Raw genomic sequence first — 23,606 nt, 5'->3', positions numbered from 1 at the left:
ATCCAATAAAAGACTTCTGAGTTTAAAAAAAAGAAAAGAAAAGTAGTTTTGTAGCATAGGAGTGTTAAGGAACATATCCTATGGATTCAGTGTGATTTTTTTTTCTCCACTATTGCCATCTGCCCCACTTGAATATTGTATGTATTTACCTTGATTTTTAATTGTCAGACTTGTTAGAGTCTCAGAATAAACCACACTTGAGCTTTTCCTTGATTTTTCTTTACTGGTCAGCTAAACGTAGCTCATGAATGTTATTCCTGAGTCTGTACTTTTGTACCTGATTTCAGTAATTTGGTCTAAGTTAATTCATCAGTTTCATTTTTATGAGTATCATCTTTCATGAATAAGGGTACTACTTGCTTTATGTAGTTTCTTTTTTTGATAATTTTATCCAAACAATTTAGTATGGGTTTAACCTCTAGTAATGCTTATTTTCTTTTACATGTAGGCTTTGAAATATGAAATTTACTTGAATAGTTCATTAGTGTGCTTCCTTCTGTCCAGAGCATTGGGAAATATCCGGATAGCACACAATTTATATTGGTAAGATTTAAATTTTATAAAGAACCTGATTTTTTATTTCTAGTATTTTATAGAGATGACATAAGTCTAATCATATATGTCGAAATGCTATGCCCAGACTACTTACTGTTGATACCAGATGTTTAATTGAAAGCATTATTTTAAAGAAGCTAAATTTTTATGTCTTTAGAAATAACGAAGCCCTCTATTGCATATTTGACATATTATAGCTCTATAATGAATGAGTTTTTACTTGCTTATATAGCTTAAAATAAGTTCTTAGATACCATAAATTGAACTTGTTAAATTTATTTTGGGGGGAAGTTCATCCAGTTCTCAGGAGTGGCTGACATAAATATTTTGCTGTATTAGGCTCCTCAAGGACGCCCTACATGATGCACAGTTTGGTACACGATATGAACATGTTTTGGGTGCTCTCCTTTCAGTAGGAGGAAAAGGACTCAGAGAAGAACTTTTAAAGCAGGCAAAACTCGTACAGCTTTTAGGAGGAGTAGCAGAAAAAGTAAGGCAGGCTAGTGGATCAGCCAGACAGGTATGTACCCATAAAAGGAAACATAAATATTTTGATGTTAAAGGCTCTTTATGGTGTTGACAAATTGTTACTCTTTATCAGTAGACTCCTAATCGAACTCTAACTATACCTATGCTATTTTGGGCAGATAAATTCAAAGGTTGTTTAAAATGTATAGGAAAAGATTTTACAACCTAACTCAGAAGATCAATGCTTTTTAACTCCCATGCTTATTAATGACTTTCTGATCAAAATTGTTCACTATTTTGTTTTACGGTTTTTTTTGCAATTGTAAAAGTAATGGAAGTATGAGTCGAGGCTAATTTTTTAAAAAATTCAGGTAATGAAGAAGTTTATAGAATAAAAAATGAAGACTCTACTGTTTCCAATTCACTTTTCCAGTTTCTCACTGTAGATATCTGTCACTCATAGTTTGCTGTCTGATAGTTTGCTGTATGTTCTTCCTGACCATTTTATATGACTTTACACTTGAATAAAGTGTTTATATGATATAAACACTTAAGTGTATACACAAATTTTGGGAGTTTTTTTTTTTTTTTTTAATTTTTCAGAAACAATTGCATCATACACACGTTTATTGTTCTTGTTGAGATAAAATTTACATAACATAAAATTCATCATTTTAACCATTTTCAAGTGTATAGTTCAGTGGCTTTTAGTACATTTACAATGTTGTACAATGTTGTACACCACCACTATCTAATTCCAGGATATTTTCATCAGACCACAAAGAAAGCATGTACTCATTAACTACTAACTCCCCATTTCCCCCTCTTTCCAGTTCATGGTAGTCACTACTCTGCTTTCTGTTTATATAAATTTGCCTATTCTGAACGATTTTTGTAAATGGAGTCATATGATATATGGCCTTTTCTGTCTAGTTTCTTTCACTTAACATAATGTTTTCAGAGTTCATCCATGAACTAGCATGTTTAAGTATTCATCCCTTTTTATGGCTGAATAGCATTCCATTGTATGACTATATCACATTTGTTTATCCATTCATTAGTTGATGGACATTTGGGTTGTTTCTCCTTTTTGGCTATTATTAGTAATGCTGCTATGAATATTCGTGTTGCTTTGCCTCACACGGATTTGTCACCCCTTTTCCCTGGGTGACGGAGCCACCAAGGATTACTCAAAGCCCATCTCTTCTAAGCAGTGAGAAGCCCCAAAGGGGTTAATCTCCCAGAACCCTCAAGAGAGAGGCATTCCTTCCATTTGGGAAATTAACCCCAAATTGGGGTCCTCTTCCCGTGTTTATTCTCCAGACCAGGAAGTTACAGGAAGAGAACATAGGTGGGGTTTTTGCTAAGTATAGTTTAATAAGTTTAATAATAGAAGCTGGTGACATTTCATAATGCAATTTGCAAGAAGTTAAGTGATCCACCAACAAAAGCTTGATTTTAGCAAACATTCTCTCTCCTTACAGCAATTTCCCAATATCTTTACATATCAATCAGTAACCTGTCTGTCTTTGAACCAGCAACCTTGCTGTGCTACAATTCTTTATCTTACAATAGAGACTAGCCTGGGGAAAATTTCCTGTCTTTTGCAAGGTCAACATTTTATATGTACTTTTTTTTTCTTAATTTATTTTATTTATTGAGTCAAAATCAATTATACATATTTTGGGGGTTGAACACTGAGATATGTTGATCAAATCAATATTACTAGCATATATATAGTTACAAGTTTTGATTATTCTTCATGCCCCTTGTCCAATCTCTCCCCCTCCCCCCTCTAATTACCCTAGATTTCTTCTCTCCTTCTGAAGGATAATGGTTACTCTGTTAATTTGTTGCCTAGATGATCTGTCCAATGCTGAGAGATGTGATTGGGTCCCCCAATATTATCATAGAGCAGATGCTGGTTCTGTCACTCTGAAACGGGCTTTGTGGAAGAGACATCCTCTTCTTTTCTTTGTCTCTGCTGGTGACTCTCCTTGTGTGAATGCACTCCAGTGGTTGGCAGACCATTTGCATGGTGGTTGTGGTGTCTAGTCGCTTTCGTAGTAGCCATGGTTACTGTGGAGGCTGTGGTGGGCCACCCACACGGAGGTGCTGTTTTTGGTATGCTCCTTGGCACTGGCAGTATGCCTGGTTGTGGGGTGTGTCTGGTTCCCTTCTCCATGCCTCTGGTCCCTGGGCAGGCCCCAAGGTACTGGCGCACTGTGCCTGGTTGTGGGAGAGAGGTCCGGTCCCCTTCTCCATGGCTCAGATCACTGGGTGGGCCGTGAGGCACTGGCGTGGTGTGCCTGGTTGTAGGAGAGAGGTCCGGTCCCCTTCTCCATGTCTCAGGTCCCTGGGTGGGCCCCAAGGCACTGGCACGGTGTGCCTGGTTGTGGGAGAGAGGTCCAGTTCCCTTCTCCATTCCCTGGGTCACTGGGTGGGCCTCAAGGCGCTGGCTTGGTGTGCCTGGTTGTGGGAGAGAGGTCTGGTCCCCTTCTCCATGGCTCGGGTCCCCAGGTGGGCCTCGAGGCACTGGCTAGGTGTGCCTGGTTGTGGGAGAGAGGTCTGGTCCCCTTCTCCGTGCCTCGGGTCACTGGGTGGGCCCCAAGGTGCTGGCATGGTGTGCCTGGTTGTGGGAGGGGGGTCCAGTCCCCTTCTCTGTGCCTTGGGTCCCCGTGCTGGCCCTGAGGCGCTTGCACAGTTTGCCTGGAAGTGGGAGTGGTTCTGGTCCCTGGATCCAAGCCTCCAGTTCCCAGGCAGGCCCTAAGGTGCTGGTGTTGTGCCTGGGCTGGAACTAATTTTTTGTCCTTTGCTTGTTTCTAACACGGGGAAACTTCCTGTGGGAACCAGTACTTGAGTGTGTGGTTGTTTAAATTGCTGCTTTGCTGCTGTTTCCCTAGGGAAGGCTTTTTGTGCATCTCAGGGTTTAATGGTTGATCTTATAGGTACTTCCGGCTCTCCAGAGACCCAGTGGGTCTGTGTTCTGTAGAATCTCTGATCTGGGCCTGAGTTTTTTCATCAAACTGCACCCCATTTTCCTCTGAGTGGTCCTGTGTTGATTGGGGGGCAGGTCATCTGTCCTTGCTGTGTCCCAGTGTTCTCCTGGTGTTCCCGTCTTGCCCACTGCCCATGCTCCAAACACTTCCCATGGGATGGGGCCTGCGCCGGTCCCTTTCAATGACTCACCCGTCTCTGAATGGTTTTCTTTTTTCATTTGTTCTGGCTCCTTGCTCCTGCGTGGGTCCATGGGAACCCTATTAGTGGTCTTGCTGTCCTCGGGGCCACCAAGGCCCTCTTCTCTCCTGCTGCCTCCAAGTAACTCCATCCGAAGGGCACAGCTGGGGCTTCTGCTGGCTCCTGCTCCATGCGCTCATCAGCTCCTGGCTTAAAGCAGCTGTGGCCCGAAACTCTCCGAGCAGCTTTTTCTTTCTCTCATCCTGGTTTCTCCCACCTTCATGAACTCCATAGGTCTCTCCTCCTCTTCCCCTGAGCTCCAGTGGCTCCAGCTTGGCTGATGTTACATTTTTATAGTTGTAAATTGGTTGATTTGTGGGAGAGAGTGACACTGGGAACCGTTTATTCTGTCATCTTGACTGGAACCCTCTATATGTACTTTTAAGAAGTTAGGCTAAACCTGAAATTACAAGAAACTAGGCCCAGTGCAATATATTTTGCTTTATATATACTCCACATATTTGTGTATAAATTTTTGTTTGAATACCTGTTTTCACTTTACCTAGAAATGGAATTATGGTAATTCTGTGCTTTAGTTTTTAAGGAACCATCAAACTGTTGTCTGCAGCACCTATACCATTTTACATTCCCACCAGCAATGTATAAGGATTCCAATTTCTCCACATCCTAACCAACATTTTTTATTTTCTGGGGTTTTGTTTGTTGTTTATTGTAGCCATTCTAGTGGGTATGAAGTGGTATCTCATTGTAGTTTCGATTTGCATTTTCTTAATGACTAATGTTGTTGAGCACATTTTCATGTGTTTATTGGCCATTTATTTGTATATCGTGTTTGGAGAAATGTCTACTAAAAGTCCTTTGCCAGTTTTTAAATTGGGTTGTCTTGTTGTTGTAAGAGGACTTTATATATTCTGCATACTAGAACCTTATTAGATATACTATTTGCAAATATTTTTTCTCATTCTGCAGGTTGTCCTTTTACTTTCTTGATAGGGTCCTTTGATGCATAAAAATTTTTTATTTTGATGAATTCCAGTTTTCCTATTTTTTTACTTTTGTTGCTCATGCTTTTGGTGTAATATCTAAGAATCCATCATGAAATTCAATGTCATGAAGACGTACACCTTGTTTTCTTCTAAGAATTTTACAATTTTACCTCTTATGTTTTGGTCTTCAGAGGCATGGGTCCATCTTCATTCTTCTGCATCTAATTATCCAGTTATCTCAGTACCATTTGTTAAAGAGACTCTTCTTTCCTACTGAATAGTTTTGGCACCCTTTTGAAAATCAGTTGACTATACAGATGCTCCTTGACTTACAATGGGGTTACGTTCCAATAAACCCATCATTGAAAAATCATTAAGTTGAACACTTGTAAGTCAGGGACCAGCTATATGTATATGGGTTTAATTCTGGAGTCTCCATTCTATTCCATTCATCTATATGTCTATCCTTATGCCATACTGTTTTGATTACTGTAGTTTTATAGTAAGTTTTGTAATCAGGAATAAGATAGGAATTGTGTTGAATCTATAGATCATTTTGGGAAATATTTCAATCTTAATAATATTGTCTTCCAGTTCATGAACATGATGTGTCTTTCTGTTTGTTTAGATCTTCTTTATTTTCTTTCAACAATTATCCTTTTTTTTCAAACTGATTTTTTTTTTACTTCATCTTGGAGACTTCATGTCAGAACATATAATTATACTTTATGTTATGTAAAATTACAAGGCTTTATAGCATAAATTATGAACCATCACCTCTGTACAGGATGTTTTTACATGAGTTTCCTTTCCTAAACAGTGCTGCAATGAACTTTAATAAAGTTTTTACCTTTTTGCTAGTATTTTTTTTATAGGATATTTCTACAGGTGAAATAGCTGAGTTGAGAGCTATGTACATTTTTAGTTACAATAGTTTCTGTTAGACTGCTCTACAAAAAAAACCTATGCTTGAATTCACCTCTGTCTCCACCAACAGATTATGAAATTGTTTTCCACCACTAGATGTTGTCTTAAGTTTTCATCTCATAGATGAAAAATTGCATCTCATTTTTGTTTAATTTCTATTTCTTTGACTTCTTGGTAGGCTTTAATATTTTCATGTATGTTGATTAGCCATATGTACTCTCCCCCCATGTTAACAGCCTTTGCCCATTCTAATTTTATTTTTACAGTAAAAATTAACTCTCTTCAGCAAGAACTCTTTATGAGTATTCAACAATTGGGCATTTTACAAATTGTGTCCACAGTATAATTTGTTTTCCTAAAAATAGATCTTCATTTTCATTATGTACTTACAGTTATCAATCTCTCTTCATAGGTGGTCCTCCAAAAGAGTATGGAACGAGTACAGTCCTTTTTTCTGAGAAATAAATGCCGTCTTCCTCTCAATCCAAGTCTAGTGGCAAAAGAATTAAATATTAAGGTGATATATTCAATAGTTATAAGTTCATATTACATTTCAAAATAATATATAAAAAGAAGGCATATGGTCGGGTATGGTGAAAGCAAATAAAGATAAAACTTGCATAGGTTGGTTAAAAGTATATGGGTGGATGTCTGTGATTGGGATCCATATTTATCTCAGCATATTTTTTACCTAATCACCATTCCTGAAAGAAAAACTGTAAAATTACTTACTACTTTGGGTTTTAATTGTTGTTTCTGTCAAGTTGATCTCATGATCTTACATTAGCTTTTTAGTCAGTTTCATTTTAAAATAAGATTTGATTTTTGCTAATGAAATTGGTAAAGTTTTTGTCAATATTTGATTCCATGGCCAGTTAATTATAAATAGGAGAAGTGGAGACCTTATCCCAGATAACAGTTATTTAGAGGAAGAAGAGTGTCACAAGACTTTGTATTCTTTTGAGGGATTAAGATACTTATAAAGCTCAAATTTTAAAAGTTTTTGTCCTAGGTTTTTAAGTCTTTGCTTCTTTGACTAGAGAGATGATATTTTATTCATATGTGCTCCATTTAAGTTTCAAGAATATTTTTATATACCTACTATTTGCTAGATAATCTGTAAAGCAGTTCTTATGTGTTACTTCATTTCCCATAATTCAAAGGAACAAGTGAAAGGGGAAATGCCTAGGACAAAAATCCTAAACCCATTTTTATTCCAGTGTTATCTTTCTAATGCTTACCATGTTGTATTTGCAGTCATGTTCCTTCTTCAGTTCTAATGCTGTGCCCCTAAAAGTCACAATGGTGAATGCTGATCCTATGGGGGAAGAAATTAATGTTATGTTTAAGGTGAGCAAAATTCTTTTATCAAATTCCTTTTCCAAAATTACAAAGGTCAAGTTACTTATTTAATATTTAATGAACTCAAATAATTATGTGCAGTATTATCACTGACATAAACTGTTCCAAAACAGGTTTGGGAACAAATGCAACTCTGAGCTACAGCTGCTGCATATGGCCATGCTGGTTGGGCACATCATAACTCCAGGCAGTGCCTTTCTCACAGACTGTGATGTGAATGGCACCCCCTAGAGTTGTGCAGTGCAAAACTGCAAAACCATGAGCAGTGGCAATGGTTTTTGGAAATATACAAGTTTACCTGTGAGGAGCTGCAAGACTAGAGTACTACAGTGTAGTCTATTACCTGTCAAAATTCTGTGTGTTGTGATCATAATTTGAATATTTTGAAGAAAGAATAGAGAGTTTTAGTTAATTTGGTGAGCTGGATAAGTAGAGGTTCATAAAGATAGATTCTACTGAACTGTCTTTGGTGTATATAGTGAGTTTCCATATACATCTGATTTTGGACTCTGTTTTGTTTTACTGATGTGGTGTGATGTGCCTTTTTTCTAAAATAGTACCATCTGTTTTGATTACAGAAATTTTATGTTTTAAATTTTTATATCCGTTAGGGCAGATCTCCCTTATTTTTTTTCATAATTTTTTTGGCTATTCTCAAAAACATTTACTGTTATGTGTTTTAAGATTATTTTATCCAGTTTAAAAAAGAAAATGAAAACTTCTTGGGGTTCCGGTTAGAATTAATTCATTTTTGGAGGGTTATTTTTTATTTTTATCTTTTGCAGCTGGCCGGTGTGGGGATCCGGTTTGGGGGCCTTGGTGTTATAATACCACTCTCTAACCAACTGAGCTAAGTGGCCAGTCCAAGGAGGTTTAATTCTTTTTTAAGTAAACTTTTAATCTAGAGTTAATTGTAGATTCATAGGCAATTGTAAGAAATTATGCAGAGAGATCCTGTGTACCCTTTATTCAGTTTCCCCCAATGGTAACATTTTGTAAAACTGTAGTGCAATATCACAATACAGTGAAGATATAGAACATTTTGATTATTTCAAAGATCCTCCATGTTGTCCTTTTCTTTTAAAGTGAACAGTTTAGGAAACTGAGACATCAACAGGTTAAGTAGCTTTCTCTAGAATGCTGTAAAAGTATAAAAAGGCCGTCTGTTCATCTCATTCTTCTCTCATTTTACCATTCCCTCCTTCCCCTTTCCCCTCCCTAGCTTTTGTAGTATGTAATCTATTAAGTCTTTTGGAAAGGTACAAGTTTCACTTTCTTTCCTTGATTTCAAGGTTGGTGAAGATCTTCGTCAAGATATGTTAGCTTTACAGATGATAAAGATTATGGATAAAATCTGGCTTAAAGAAGGACTAGATCTGAGGATGGTTATTTTCAAATGTCTGTCAACTGGCAGAGATAGGGGTAAGTCTGTTAGCTGTGTCTTGATGTCTTATTTTTTTCTGTGAAGCTAGCTCAGAATGTACTTGCCCTAAGGGTCCTGATGCAGGTACACTGTGATCTCAGTTTTTTATTTTAATCTAGTGTTACTTTATTGCTTCAGTTGCTCATGATTTAATCAATCTCTTTAAAAAAACAACTCAATGGATAGCCCTAATAAATGCTTTGCAGTACCCAGAGGTGTCCATTAATTGACCCAATGAGGACTTTATGGTCTTTAGCTTTTGAACTTAAAAATATGGCCATTTCTAAGTTAAACCAACTTCAATTTCATTTCCACAAAGTAAAATATGGTTACAAAGTTTTGTTTTACTAAGAGCAGATTTCTATGTTATTTATTGAATAAGTTTTTGAGATAATGAATGTAAAACAATGCAGTATCTGATACATATTATGTGCTCAGTAAATAGCAAACATCATCATTATTCTTATCCAGTAAGTGTTGTGTATCGACCATCTGTAAAATGCTAAGAATATGTACTGCTTATATTTTAGAAGGGAGCAATCAAAGATATACACAAGTAATTAGAATATGCTTTAATAAGCTGAAATCTCTAAGAGAATTACAAAGGCACTGCTGCAGCGTTTTAAAGGAGGAAAAGATCACGATGGTTCATGGAAATCAGAAATGCTTCACAGATTCCAATCATAGGCACTAGGAAATCACCTGAAAGATTATTTTATCTGATAACCGTTTCAATATTTGCCATTCCATTTGCGCTTAAATGCCTATAGTGAAGGGAAATCACTGTATTTCAAGATAGTCCATCTTATCCTGGATAGCTCTGACAGCTGTAGAGTTCATTCTTTCTTTCTTTTTCTTTTCTTTTCTTTTTTTTTTTGCGGCTGGCTGTTATGGGGATCCAAACCCTTGACCTTGGTGTTATAATACCATACTCTAACCATCTTAGTTAACCAGCAAGCCCTAGAATTCTTTCTCATATTCAGGTGAATAATGGGGACTGACTCTTGATGTCTTTTACCCATTGTTTCCAATTCTGTTCATAGACTATCATATAATTAAGTCAAATTCCTCTTGAAGATGACCAATACTGTGGCCTTAGATCCTGAGTTCTAAATTCTTCAGCCATTTGTTATAGGTGGCTTTAAATTACCTTATTACCTGATTGTTCTCCTTTTAAAGGGTTCAGGTAATCTGCTGTCTCTTAGAATGGTGCCTGGATTTTGTAGAATACAAAAGGTTGGGCAAACTGTTCACAAATAAGTAAATCTTGATCATACTAGCTCCTGCTAAGACATGTCTTGGCCATCCTGTACTTGTACCTTTTGTATCTTAGACCCACGTGAAGGACGTTAACCATTAACTTTGTTATATTTGATCCACTACTTTTCAGCTTCTTGAGTTCTTTTAAAAATCTGATTCGTTTGTTTTCTGTCATTGAACTTAGTTTGTGTTGTGAACAGATTTGAAGAACATATATTCTGTAGCTTCCGTTAAGTCATTGGGAAAATGTTTATCAAGAAAGGGCCAAGGACCAACCCTTTGGCATGCCACTAGAGACCTCCCTTTAGGTGATTGCTAAATCAAGTATACTATTATACTTACTCATCTGCATTGTATTATCAACTACTCCACATTTCTCCATTTTATCCATTAGGAAGTATGAGAGCCTTATAACTTTCCTTGCTCAAGTTTGGATATGCAGATTTTATTTATCTTCTTAAAAAAGAAATCAGGTCAATTTAAGAATTCTTGCTGATTGTTTTGTCATGTAAATCTTGTAAGGTGGAAGTTGTTTTATCAAGTAAGACTCCTCAATAGGAGCCTATCATGTCAATTAGATTAGTTTTCTTGTTACCACATTTTGTTCATGTAGTTGAACTTCCCATTTCTCCTTTTGGAATTCCATGCAACTTTGAAGGCTCATACAATTCCCTTTGTTTTTTACTTTGCTTCTATCTAATGGTTGAGTGCTTACTATGTGCCTTGCCCTGTGCTAAGCTTTTCACTGTGTTAATCTCACTGTATCCCTATTTTTCACATGAAGAAATCACAGCCACATCCTCTTTGAAGTTTTTCACAAGCACCTCAGCCTATAGTAATCTCTCCCATCTCTGAATTTAGTAATTGTCTTAAATACTCACTGGACATTTGTTTTATATTACCTTACTTTGTTTTCTTTCTGCATGTTCTGTATCTTGCCCATTGGATTGATTATAGGTTCCCTCAGGACAAGGGACTATGTCTTATATAGATAGTAGTACTTTGTATATACCGTGAACTTTGGTCCACAGTTTGGTACATAGTAATTAGACATAGTTATAGAACCAAGATGGAGGTACTCATTGAAAAAGGATGTCACTGTGAACTATAAACTAGATGATGCAACCAAAACAACATAAAAGAACCAGATGCATTCACTCTGCTATGTGTAACCAGACCACTAGAATTAGAAGCTGGCTCTACATACTTTCTATCCCTGGAGGCCTTGGTCAACTTGGTTTCCCCAGTTCTTTGTCCGAAGCAGATCTTTGTTTCCATATCTTCTATTTTGTCACTAATGTGTTTCCTTCATTTAAAAAAAAAAAAAAAATGAATAAACTAATTTTTAAATTATGTAAATACAGATTGAGCATCCCTAATCCAAAAACCTGAAGTCCAAAATGCTCCAAAATCTAAAACTTTTTGAGTGCCAACATGATGCTCAAAGGAAATGTTCATTGGAGCATTTCGGATCTTGGATTTCCTGATTAGGGATACTTAGCCAGTAGGAATTCTGCAAATATTGCAAAATCGAAAAAAATCTGAAATCCAAAACACTTCTAGTCCCAAGCATTTCAGTTAAGGGATACTCAACCTGTAATATATGCACATAGTAAAATATCCAGATAGCATATAATGGAATAACTTGAAAAATAAATCTTAGTTTTCTCCCACACCCTCATCCTCAATCCTAGGCATCCTGCTCTCAAAATATAACCACTTACATATTCTTCTGTGAATATTTTGTATATATTCCAACAGTCTTTTTAAACACAAAAGGTACAGTTCTCCATCTGGATTTTGTCTTTAAGTAACATTGTATTCCATTGTGTAGATATCTTGTAACTTATTTATTTGATACTTGTTTTAAAGGAGTTAGAAGACAAAATACAAATTCTGGATTTGTCCAGCCAGGCATTTACATTTCACTTAGGAATACAAAACACATACTTGAGACTTAAGCATAATACAAGGACAAACTTCACCTGTTTTTCCCTTTGAGAGGGCTTCATGTGCTCTGAAACACTCTTATCTTGCCCAAATGCATGATTAGAGAAAGTTTTTATCTCAAATGGGACAGTGTGTATCTGATAAGTAATTTCACCAGCAAGGTCAGTGTCATTTAGTTAGTAATTAAAATTGTTATCCTTTGGTGATTAGCACATGGGTGTGTACAGACTATAGAGTCTCAAAGAGTCAAAATTAACCTTTACCTGTTGTGTACTTTTTTTTTTTTTTTTTTTTTTTAAAAAAGATGACCGGTAAGGGGATCTCAACCCTTGGCTTGGTGTTGTCAGCACCACACTCAGCCAGTGAGCAAACCGGCCATCCCTATATAGGATCCGAACCCGTGGCCTTGGTGTTATCAGCACCGCACTCTACCGAGTGAGCCACGGGCCGGCCCCTGTTGTGTACTTTTGAAAACAAAAAATAGTTTTGATTGCTCACATTTTCTAGCATGGCCTGCCAGAATTGATTTTTTGAAAGTGATAATTGCTAGCTGGTGTCTTATATCAGAGATTGAAAGCTATACATTTTTAAAGGACTAACTTTTGGGAGACATTTTCACATAGCTTAATATTTTGTTGTTAAAGGCATGGTGGAGCTAGTTCCTGCTTCAGATACCCTCCGAAAAATCCAAGTGGAGTATGGTGTGACAGGATCCTTTAAAGATAAACCACTTGCAGACTGGCTGAGGAAATATAATCCCTCTGAAGAGGAATATGAAAAGGTAATTACCATGTCTCCTTATTCTAAGCAACTTGATTTAAAAAAATATATTACAAAAATTTTAAGTGCTTTCATTTTCCAGCTCTGGTGACTAAATACCCATTTAGTCTACGGCAGAAAAACAGCATCTTTCTCTAAATATAGAAAAGGATATAAAAAAGAATGCATTTAGTAGTAGGAATCTGAGTGAAAACAGTGCTGAATTACCCAAAAATATTCCAAACATGCACTTAGAGGCCAGCAAATCAGGTATTTTTATAACCCAGAATGTTATATTTCCCAGAGGTTTTGGAGGAAGTTATGGAAATGAGTAAGAGCAGCTACATCATGTGGTAGTTAAGAGCATAGATTATGAGCAAGACTGGGCTTGAATTCAGGCCCTAAGTCACTCACCAGCTACAGGGCCTTGGGCCAATTATTTAACTTCTTTGTGCCTCAGTTACCTCTGCTGTAAAATATTATAGTATATATTATGGTATTATAGTAATAGCATGGCTGTACAACTAATAGTATCATAAGGTTATTGCAAGAATTAAGTGAGTTAATATATATAAAGCACTTCACAGAGAAAATTGATAGCTCTTTTTCTTCTTATTATTGTAGCATTTTTTGTTTTAGTATTATTTTTAATTATGTATGAGGAAAGGGCAGTTTCTTAGAACATACGTTCTCTAATAATCTTAACTCGGCCTAAGGAAGATTCAAGTATCTTGAGTCTTGAGTGGTAATATAAGAAGACCCCAGTTGTAATGTCGTTTAGCTGCCTAATTATGTATCATTAATATATCACCTTCATAGACTCAGAAGTGCCATCTGTTGACCTATGAAGGTAAAGTAGAGGAATTTTGTCCTTTGAGGGTATTTTAAACTGTAAGATCACTCCCTTTTCTTACTTCTTTGTGGTCTGGAGAAAGCAATGCAGCAGAAGCAAACACTTGTTTTAGTAATGTTGTCCCTTTTGTGATTCTTGGTAAGTTGTCTGATACAAAATAAGGGTAAAGAGGTATACATTAAGCACCTTTTATGCATTTGGCTTTTTTATGTGAGTTAATAAGTAAGAGGGAATGTAACATAATGGAGTCGCATTGCGTGGGTTTGAATCCTGCCCCTGCAACTTAACAATTATGTGATCATGGGCAGGTAACTTCTCTCTGTCTCAGTTTCTCTCATCTATAAAATGGTGATAATAAGTACCTAACTCATTGATTTGCTGTGAGATTTTAAATGAGTTAATGTATATACATACATGTACACACATTATGTGTGTATACATACATATGTATATGTGAGTATGTGTGTACATAGAGAGAAGTGCCTGATTTGTGATAAGTGCTGTGTAGACATTTACTGTTACCATTATCAGTAATGATTTCTGAGGGATTATTTAATAAAATTAACTAGGTGGACAAGTAGAACTGTATGACTACACCACTCAGAAATACAATATTTTGAGAATAAGTGCACGTGCTTTAGATAAAAATACTTATTGTATACATCTTGCTGTATCCTTCTGTACGATATCATACTAGTAATTTTAGCAGTCTCCGGGATGGGCAGGACTAAAGTCAAAGAAGGTCTCTTGCTTTGACACATAGGGAGTCAGCAAATGGGAAACAAAGTATACTAATTGTATTATTGGATGTTTTAAGATATAAGCTGGCATATTTTACACATTTCCTCCCTACAAGCAGAAAAAAAATATTATTCTATCCAAATTAATTTTTATCCCAGTGATACCACTTGTGGTAAGCAGCAGAGTCTGAGAGGAGCAGGGTTCCACAAACATGATGCTTAAAAGCTGTTCAAAGGCAGCATGTACCCTATGAAGAGACTTATAGGATCCCAGCCTATTAAAAGACAAACGCTAGAGAGAAGGGGCAATAACAATAACCACCTTTAGAAGGGCATTTTTGTTTTTGAAATATGAAATAGACTGGCTTTTATTACTATAACCCAGTTTGTATGAGAGAGTAGATTATAATAGTGTTTTTGTTTTATTTTTTTCTGGCGGCTAGCCAAATAATGTTTTTAAAGAGTGATGAATTATTTTAATATTTGTAAACCCTACTTCCTTTAAAAATAACTTCTTTCCTAAAATGATTTTATATCTTTATTATAGGCTTCTGAGAATTTTATCTATTCTTGTGCTGGATGCTGTGTAGCCACCTATGTTTTAGGCATCTGTGATCGACATAATGACAATATAATGCTTCGAAGCACAGGACACATGTTTCACATTGACTTTGGAAAGTTTTTGGGCCATGCACAGATGTTTGGTAGCTTCAAAAGGTACTAATTTTATTATTGATATTGCTAAAAAAAGAGGTACTTCTTGTTTCACAAATTAATGTCCCAAACCTTGCTTTTTTTCTTGCTGTTTTGCCTTATTGCTCACTTTGAGCATAATTGGGGATGAAAACAGCCCTAAGAGATGACTTTACCACATAGTAGACAAGAAGGAGTGTGTGCGTGCAAACTTTGATGAAATTAATCAAGGTATATTTTATTTTATCTGGTTATCAATACCTATTAGAAATGGTTCCATTTGTGAAGCTGGCTGGTTAGCTCTGTTGGTTGGAGCACGGTACTGATAACACCAAGGTCAGATCCTCGTACTGGCCAGCCACAAAACAAAACAAAACAAAAACAACAAAAAAACCCAGTTCCATTTGTATAATGGTAATGACTACAAAATTTTTCTCTCTGTATGTTTTTAACTACTGTTTGATTTGTCTTTGGGTCTGTGGATTTATAAATATCCCCCTTGAGAAAATTTCTCATATAAGTTCTATGTAAATAATGAGATTGTTATGTGATGGCTTTTCTTGAAAATGTGAATTTTTAAGAATTATGGAAATTAAAAACTGCCTGATATTGTTTCCTAGTTGGAAGTTGCTATAACTCAGTTAGCTTAGTTTAATAACCATGTAATAGCAGTAGCACTATTTGAATATCTTCTGTGAATAACACTTTTTGTGTACTTTCATTTTAAATAGGGATCGGGCTCCTTTTGTGCTGACCTCTGATATGGCATATGTCATTAATGGGGGTGAAAAGCCCACCATTCGTTTCCAGTTGTTTGTGGACCTCTGCTGTCAGGCCTACAACTTGATAAGAAAGCAAGCAAACCTCTTTCTTAACCTCCTTTCACTGGTAACTGTTCTTTACAAGTATTTAATTAATTTTATATTAATGCATCTGTGTTTCAGTGCCTAAAAAAGGGTATTTTGTGATTTTAGAATGAAATTTACTGTAGTCATAAATGTCAGGTATATTATTACTGAAATATTTTAAAATTACTGATATGAGAAATAGGCCAAACACAACACAACATACTGTCTGACACTGTTTATGTAAAATACAAAAAATAAGTCACTAGAGTGGTTCCCCTGGAGTTGGAAGGTAGTTGTAACTGAAGCTCAAGAAGAGCATGTAGGATGTTGGGTGTGTTCAGATTGTGAATATTCATTTAGATGTACACTTAAGATTTTTCTACTTTTCTGGAAGTGTATTATACTCAAGAAAAAAGTAAAAACAAACAAAAGCAACAAGACCCTCTATAATCATTGTGACTGAAATTGACATGATAATAAAAACAGAGGCTTAGACAAAAGGAGGTCTGGATTTCAGTTTTTATTCCATAAACTGGCTTTATTACTTCCAACAAGTCACTTGGCTTTCTTTGGCCTTGATTTTGTCATTTGTAAAAGAATCACTTAGGTCCCCAAAACACTGACAAACTCTTCAAAACTGATCATGTTTATTTGCTTTAGTTCTAATTACTTGATCAGCTTGCAGGAAGGGGTGGAGAACGTATTTAACTCACATAAGTTTTTTTTTGGCGGCTGGCTGGTATGGGAATCTGAACCTTAACCTTATTGTTATAAAATTGAGCTCTAACCAACTGAGCTAATCAGAACCTTTTATTTCTTCTATAGATGATTCCTTCAGGGTTACCAGAACTTAGAAATATTCAAGATTTGAAATATGTTAGAGATGCACTTCAGCCCCAAACTACAGATGCAGAAGCTACAATTTTCTTTACTAGGTAAGGCATAGTTATGTATATTGGATATGGCACATAAAATTTAGCTGTGATTTGTTTTACCTTAGTCTAAACGAATGATGTATTGCAAAATTATGATATACAGGAAAAAATTTTGATTCACAGTATTAGCAAATGGTAGTTTTTAAAAGTTTATTTACTGAATAAATGTAAAGGATTTGCAATAGCACTTTAAAAAAGACATTTATTTCTCACAGTGTGATCTCAAGGTTTATTTAATTAATGAATTCAATGATAAAAATTCTATTTATGAATTGTTTCTTAGAAACGTGTTTTCTATAGCGCCTTATACCTCTTTAAGGTTTCTTTCTAAAATGTTTTTTGTACTAATCTCAGAATTCTGCTGTAACAATTTTCATGGATACCTTATGTGCTTAAAACAGCAAACTCTGGGACACTACTATAGTAAACTATTTTTATTTGATGTAGTACTTGAAACACATACTGGTGGCTGACATTTGAATTTGTCATTATTGCTTTCAAAGCAGATCTTCCTGGAAAATACGTTCTAAAGGCCTGGTGACCAGGCTGGTCACTGATTTCTGCTGCCACATCATCATAACACCACAGCAGGGAGGAGCACATGAGCTCATGTTCTTTTCTCTCCTTTTTCTCTTGCCATCTTCCTCTTGGTGGAGAAGAAGTGTAAAACACTGCACTGGACTTCCCTAGTCTCAAGAGTCTGGGATGAAGTGAATTGAAGGAAGCTGACCTTTGTATAGCCTTCCAAACTATCCTGACAATTTAGGTATTGATGAGTTTTGTTTTGCTTTTTTTAAAAGAGATTCATTGGCTCCCCTGGGCAAAACTACAAAGCAGGCATGTATTTGACTGCTTGGATTTCCAAAACAAAATACCATATACTAGGTGACTTAAAACAACAGAAAATTTATTTCTCACAGTTCTGGAGGCTAGGAAGTCCAAGATCAAGGTACCAGGCAATTAACTTCCTGGTGAGGGCTCCTTTCTTAGATCGCAGGTGGTTGCTTTCTCACCGTGTCCCACTCTCTCTTGTCTCTTCTTATAAGGACACTTTTATTGGATCAGGACTCCACCCTTATGGCCTCAATTAGCTTTAATTATCTCCATAATGGTCCTATCTCCAAATACAGTAACCTTGGGGGTTCAGGCTTTAATACATGAATTTAAGGGAATGCAAACATTCAGTCACAGTAAGGCAAAACCCTGTGTTTGAGGTCCTCTCACTCTCTTTTTGAATCTCCTTCTTCTTTCTGGCTTCCTTAACCCTGTTTCTGAGATTCTTGTTTCCTTTGCTTGCCTAAAATGTTGTATCCAGGCCTACCTTTCAAATTTGTTTCCACCGAACTCCTCCCCATCCTGTCAAAACTTCTTTTCCCCAGTGAGTGAAATTATGATTATCTGAAGGAGTCTGACACCAAATTCTACTATTCTACTGTTTGCTAGAAGAGAATTTTAAAAATTTGGATTACTTTGGATATTTCCTTTCATACATGTTTAGTTGTCACTTTCTCCCTTTATTACAATGGAATAAAATATGAAGTCATTATTTATTATTTTTAGCATTATACCAATCATCTTTTATCTTAATAGCTCTTAAATTAGTCTTGGATCCCACAGGGCTCAAGAAAATGAGGCATCATTTCTTTCTTGAGCTAAATTTTTATGTTGGGGTGAGATGTATTTTAACAGGTCTTTGGCATATAGAACAAAAGGAATCCTTGGCAAAGATCCTTGAGAATCTGCTTAATATTTTAAAAGGAAAGAAAGTGTTTTTCATCTTTTATTATGTTGAAAAATTTAGCATGTGTTCTCATGAACATTTACTGTTAACAAATTTTCTGATTCTTTTTGTAGGCTGATTGAGTCAAGTCTGGGAAGCATTGCCACAAAGTTTAACTTCTTCATTCACAACCTTGCTCAGCTGCGTTTTTCTGGTCTTCCTTCTAATGATGAGCCCATCCTTTCATTTTCACCCAAAACATACTCCTTTAGACAAGATGGTCGAATCAAAGAAGTCTCTGTTTTCACATATCATAAGAAATACAACCCAGATAAACATTATGTAAGTTTGGTTTCAATATATACGTAGACAGTTATGCACACATTATTGTTGTCCTACCTACTTCCTTTGCTGACTGTGCTAAAGGTTCAACAGTTATTCTGTTCATGCTTGTTTCTTCCGTGGATGGTCCATAAAGAAGTAAATGTACTTGAAGCATCCCTTATTTTTTTCTTTTTGGTGTTTATTTCTTGCTAAATTTGCTTCAAAAGTGAGGGCCACATGACATTCTTCCTTTCGGAGCCAAGGCTAAAAGAGTGGGGCAATTCTGCTTACCTCATTCCTTATCTTTGAGTTTTTCTTAATTTCAAAGATAAAGCTTGCTCATTGTAACAAATTCAACCAATATGGAAGTTTATAAAGTAAAAAGTCTAAATTCCCATTCTACTCTTTAATACAACAAATGCATGTAAAGTTTGTTTTTGAACAAAAACAGGATCTTTAGTGTGCTTTCTCCCCCTTGAGAGTATAATGTCATCTTTTTTGCTGTTATTTTGTACCCTTGTGATAATATTTTTGTTGGATAATACTTTCCAGCAGTTTTTAAATTTATGACAAATTGATGGATTTTAGAAAACAATTTCACTTTTAATTTTCACGTATTTTATTAAGAAATTTTAGTCTTTTTGTATTTTTATTGAGTATTTTTTCCTCACATTGTTGTATTGAGTCCATTCTTTTCCCTGATGATTTATAATCTACCTTTAAATATACTAAGTTTATAAGTATCCCTGAATTTATTTATATATCTGACTCTTTGTATTATACTCTAAAGTAGTGTAACTTTATGGTAGTTTAAATATCCAGTATAACAAGTTTTTTTCACTATTCACCATATTTTTTTTTGCCTTTTTCCCTGTTTACTTTTTTTTTTTGCTGGCTGGTGCATACCTTATTTACTTCCTTAAATGAACTTACTTATTAAAATTTTCATTGGAAATGCATTAAATATATAGATTTGGGAAGTTTATTATATTTAACCCTTGAAATAAAATACCTTTCACTTTTAAATTCTTGTTTATATATCTTAAAATGGTTATGATCACTCTTAGAATGTAGTGAGATTTGCTATAAATACAGTGACTTTTATATTTGCTATTCCCTATTGGTGACATATATATTACCAAGTTAAAAACACTTAGACTACATATAATGATCAAGTCAAGAAAGGAGGTTTTCATTAAAAATTTAATGTTTGGGGGTACATTTTCTTTTCAGATTTATGTAGTCCGAATTTTGAGGGAAGGACAGCTTGAGCCATCATTTGTCTTCCGGACATTTGACGAGTTTCAGGAACTTCACAATAAGCTCAGTATTATATTTCCACTTTGGAAGTTACCAGGGTATGTTCCCATTCTTGTACATTAATCCTTTTTTGTAAGAAACAATTTGTTATTAAATGTAGGTGAAAGGCTTTGTGTTAACATTTAGTAGGATACTATGGGCCATGTCTGGCTTATTTTCCTTTGTATCACAAGGGCCTAATACAACCTAGACATAGACAAAGAGCTGTAAGTTTTCTTTGAATGAACAATGAATAAATGATCAAGATCTTAAATTTAAAATATGGGATTTTCTAGACTTCTAATTTTAGTTGAAGCTTTGACTTTGTTGTTTCTACCATAGTAAGCAACTCAAGATAATAATTTGGAACCTTGTTTTTAAAAAAATCAGATGCCAGGCCGGCCCCGTGGCTCATTTGGGAGAGTGCGGCGCTACCAGAGCTGAGGCCTTGGGTTTGGTTCCTATATAGGGATGGCCGGTGCGCTCACTGGCTGAGCGTGGTGCAGATGACACCGAGCCAAGGGTTGCAATCCCCTTACCAGTCAAAAAAAAAAAGATGCTAAAGCACTGCAGAAATCGTCTATATGGGCCATACTGAGCTCCTCTGATAAATAATAAACTGAAGCAAACATTGAGACTGTTAATCAAAATCTCAGTGCTTAGTTTTTTATCGGATATCGTTTGGAAACCCTCAGTTTTAAGATCAGATGAGCCCAGGCGGGTTCAGGGTGATATGGCCGTAGACTACCCTCAGTTTTAATGACTTTAGCACCTTAATGACCAGTAGATTTCCTGTGTCAAGAATTCATATTCTCTTTAGACTAGATTTTAAAAGTAAGAAGGAGGCAAAGTGGGTATTAAGAGTTTGTTTCCATATGCAATCTCTTCTCTCCACCACCACCAAAATAAGTGAAGTTGAGATTATCCTTTCAGCTCCTGACTTAGGTTCCATGTTATTATTTGAATATTTTACTGGTGTCTACAGTAGCTGTGGCTGATTGAATAATGGTTCTTTTAGAGATCAGATCTAGATAAAATATTTGTTAATGATTAAATTTGAGAAGAAATAGTAGAAAATAAGTAATAAATATACAAAATTAGCAAGATATGCATCTTTTGTACCATGGCTCACAAAAAGATAATAGCTAATTGAACTATTTCATCTCCAGTACTTGGAAGAGAAATCACAAAAAATTACTTTATAGTGGATTAAGAGTTTACTTTGTAAGTGCATAAAAAAGTGTATGTCTAAGTAAATATTGTACTTGATTTATAAATACTTCCAGAGGAAATAATTTAAATCCCACTTGTTTTTCTTTTTCTTTTGTAGTTTTCCTAATAGGATGGTTCTAGGAAGAACACACATAAAAGATGTAGCAGCCAAAAGGAAAATTGAGTTGAACAGTTATTTACAGAGTTTGATGAGTGCTTCAACGGATGTAGCAGAGGTGACCTTCCTAACTAAATGAGAATAGCATACTGTATCTTTGGTGCTACATAATTTTTAACTAATGAATCTTTTTTGTCTTCAATCTTAGTGTGATCTTGTTTATACCTTTTTCCACCCTTTACTTCGTGATGAAAAAGCTGAAGGAATAGCTAGGTCCACAGGTGAGATTATTTTTTTCTGTTGTTAGTAACTCCTGACCTACAAGTATGTAACTTCTCAATGAATGTAGAATGACAGTGGGCTTGGCTGTAGTCAGTAGGAATGGGAGGAGGGTATTCCTTCTAAACCAGTCTATTTCTGGATAACCATAACTTTATTCTTTCCCCACTCCCCTTGCCATATGAAATGGTCCTGGAAGTAAAGCAAAATTCTTTTGTTGCAGTTTGAACCACTGCAAGTGTAGAATAAAACAAAAATGAAAATGTTTGCATTTTCAGATGCAGTTCCCTTCAGTCCTACTCCAGGCCAAATAGGAGGAGCAGTGAAATTATCAGTCTCTTACCGAAATGGTACTCTTTTCATCATGGTGATGCACATCAAAGATCTTGTGAGTGATTACAAATAATGATTGTAGAGGAAACCTATACCTTGGTAGGAAGCATTACTGTTAAAGGACTGCTTGTCTTTTTATAGGTTACTGAAGATGGGTCTGACCCAAATCCATATGTCAAAACTTACCTACTTCCAGATACCCACAAAACATCCAAACGTAAAACCAAAATTTCACGAAAAACTAGGAATCCGACATTCAATGAAATGGTAAGTTAAAATCATTTCTGAAAATTTCCTAGATTTTTTGTTTTGAGATTTTAAATGTTAAAACATTGTAAATTGAAAGTTTTTAGGTATCAGTTGCTGAGCTATTTATTGTACAAAGTAAATCAATAACAGTCCAGTGGTATTTAACAAAAAGATATAGAATAGAACCCTCTATTATAGATTCATAGGTTTTAAAAAGATCTTAGGAGCCATGATTTAGCTACTTTTCCAGTGCATGAACCCTGTCTACAATATTGTCAAAGTGGCTGTCTAATCTGTGCTTAAATACTTCCAGACCATCCACTTTGTCTTGGGTAGCTCCAGCCCTTAGATTATTTTTTATCATGAGCTGAAATCTTGACTGTCAGTAGTCACCTGTGCAGTCTCAGTTCTACCTCTTGGAGCCACACAAAACCACTCTCTACAAGGCCAGCCTTCAGATACTTGTAGTTCAGATGCCTTTCCTTGTTTATTCTTCCAGAACATCTGTAGCAGCTCTGTCTTTTGGTAGGACATAGTTTCAAAATCATTCTCCTTCAAATGTTTTACTCTCTCAGGAACCCGCTTAAAATTCAGTGCTCAAAATTGAAAGCAATAAGCAAAGCATCAGTTGAACAGTGTGGAGCATAACTGTGACTTTGCTGAGGTACTCACGGTCAGCATGTACACTTACTGACGTATTTAAACCTGCTAGGTCCTCCTCTCCTCCTTTTAAACTACTTCTTTAAGATAAACATATTATTTGTGTACATTAACATTATATCCACAAAAAAATGTCTGGTTAGAAATTGGAAGCAAATAATTCTGAATTTTCATCTGGGTTATAAATTTGCTAAAACTTATAGAAGATCCTTTCATCTCATTAAAATAATTCAGTGGTTGATAAAGACTGATTGGTATTCTCAAACAGTAGTATTGTCTTTTTTTATTACTTAGTGTTGTGCTGTCAAGAAAATGAAATGTAGTTAGTTGTTTTTGTTTGTTTGGTTGGTTTTTTTTTTTTTTTTTTTCATTGTTTTAGTCAAACAGTGAGAAGGACTAGATTAAGCTGATGTTTCTCAGAACTTTGGTGAGGCTTTCTGGAAAAATAAAAGTTT

The 23,606-nt window shown here is 35.6% G+C and overlaps 1 protein-coding gene across 3 annotated transcripts in view; it reads left to right on the top strand.

Moving 5' to 3' along the window:
- PIK3C2A (phosphatidylinositol-4-phosphate 3-kinase catalytic subunit type 2 alpha) overlaps positions 1 to 23,606 on the top strand; it is a 106,261-nt gene that overhangs the window by 76,868 nt on the left and 5,787 nt on the right. For all 3 annotated transcript variants that reach the window (XM_063092715.1, XM_063092714.1, XM_063092713.1), the window contains exons 18-32: positions 449 to 543; positions 895 to 1,075; positions 6,547 to 6,651; positions 7,392 to 7,484; positions 8,789 to 8,918; positions 12,774 to 12,910; positions 15,029 to 15,198; positions 15,906 to 16,062; positions 16,848 to 16,957; positions 18,812 to 19,019; positions 20,235 to 20,359; positions 21,631 to 21,748; positions 21,839 to 21,911; positions 22,188 to 22,297; positions 22,384 to 22,509. In XM_063092715.1, the coding sequence (XP_062948785.1) occupies positions 449 to 543; positions 895 to 1,075; positions 6,547 to 6,651; positions 7,392 to 7,484; positions 8,789 to 8,918; positions 12,774 to 12,910; positions 15,029 to 15,198; positions 15,906 to 16,062; positions 16,848 to 16,957; positions 18,812 to 19,019; positions 20,235 to 20,359; positions 21,631 to 21,748; positions 21,839 to 21,911; positions 22,188 to 22,297; positions 22,384 to 22,509 (1,938 nt within the window). The remainder of the gene's footprint in view (positions 1 to 448; positions 544 to 894; positions 1,076 to 6,546; positions 6,652 to 7,391; positions 7,485 to 8,788; positions 8,919 to 12,773; positions 12,911 to 15,028; positions 15,199 to 15,905; positions 16,063 to 16,847; positions 16,958 to 18,811; positions 19,020 to 20,234; positions 20,360 to 21,630; positions 21,749 to 21,838; positions 21,912 to 22,187; positions 22,298 to 22,383; positions 22,510 to 23,606) is intronic.

Source organism: Cynocephalus volans, chromosome 4, assembly GCF_027409185.1.
Source record: "Cynocephalus volans isolate mCynVol1 chromosome 4, mCynVol1.pri, whole genome shotgun sequence".
NCBI lineage: Eukaryota > Metazoa > Chordata > Mammalia > Dermoptera > Cynocephalidae > Cynocephalus > Cynocephalus volans.
The sequence above is the reverse complement of the archived record's forward strand: the minus strand, read 5'-3'. Positions and strand labels throughout refer to the sequence as shown.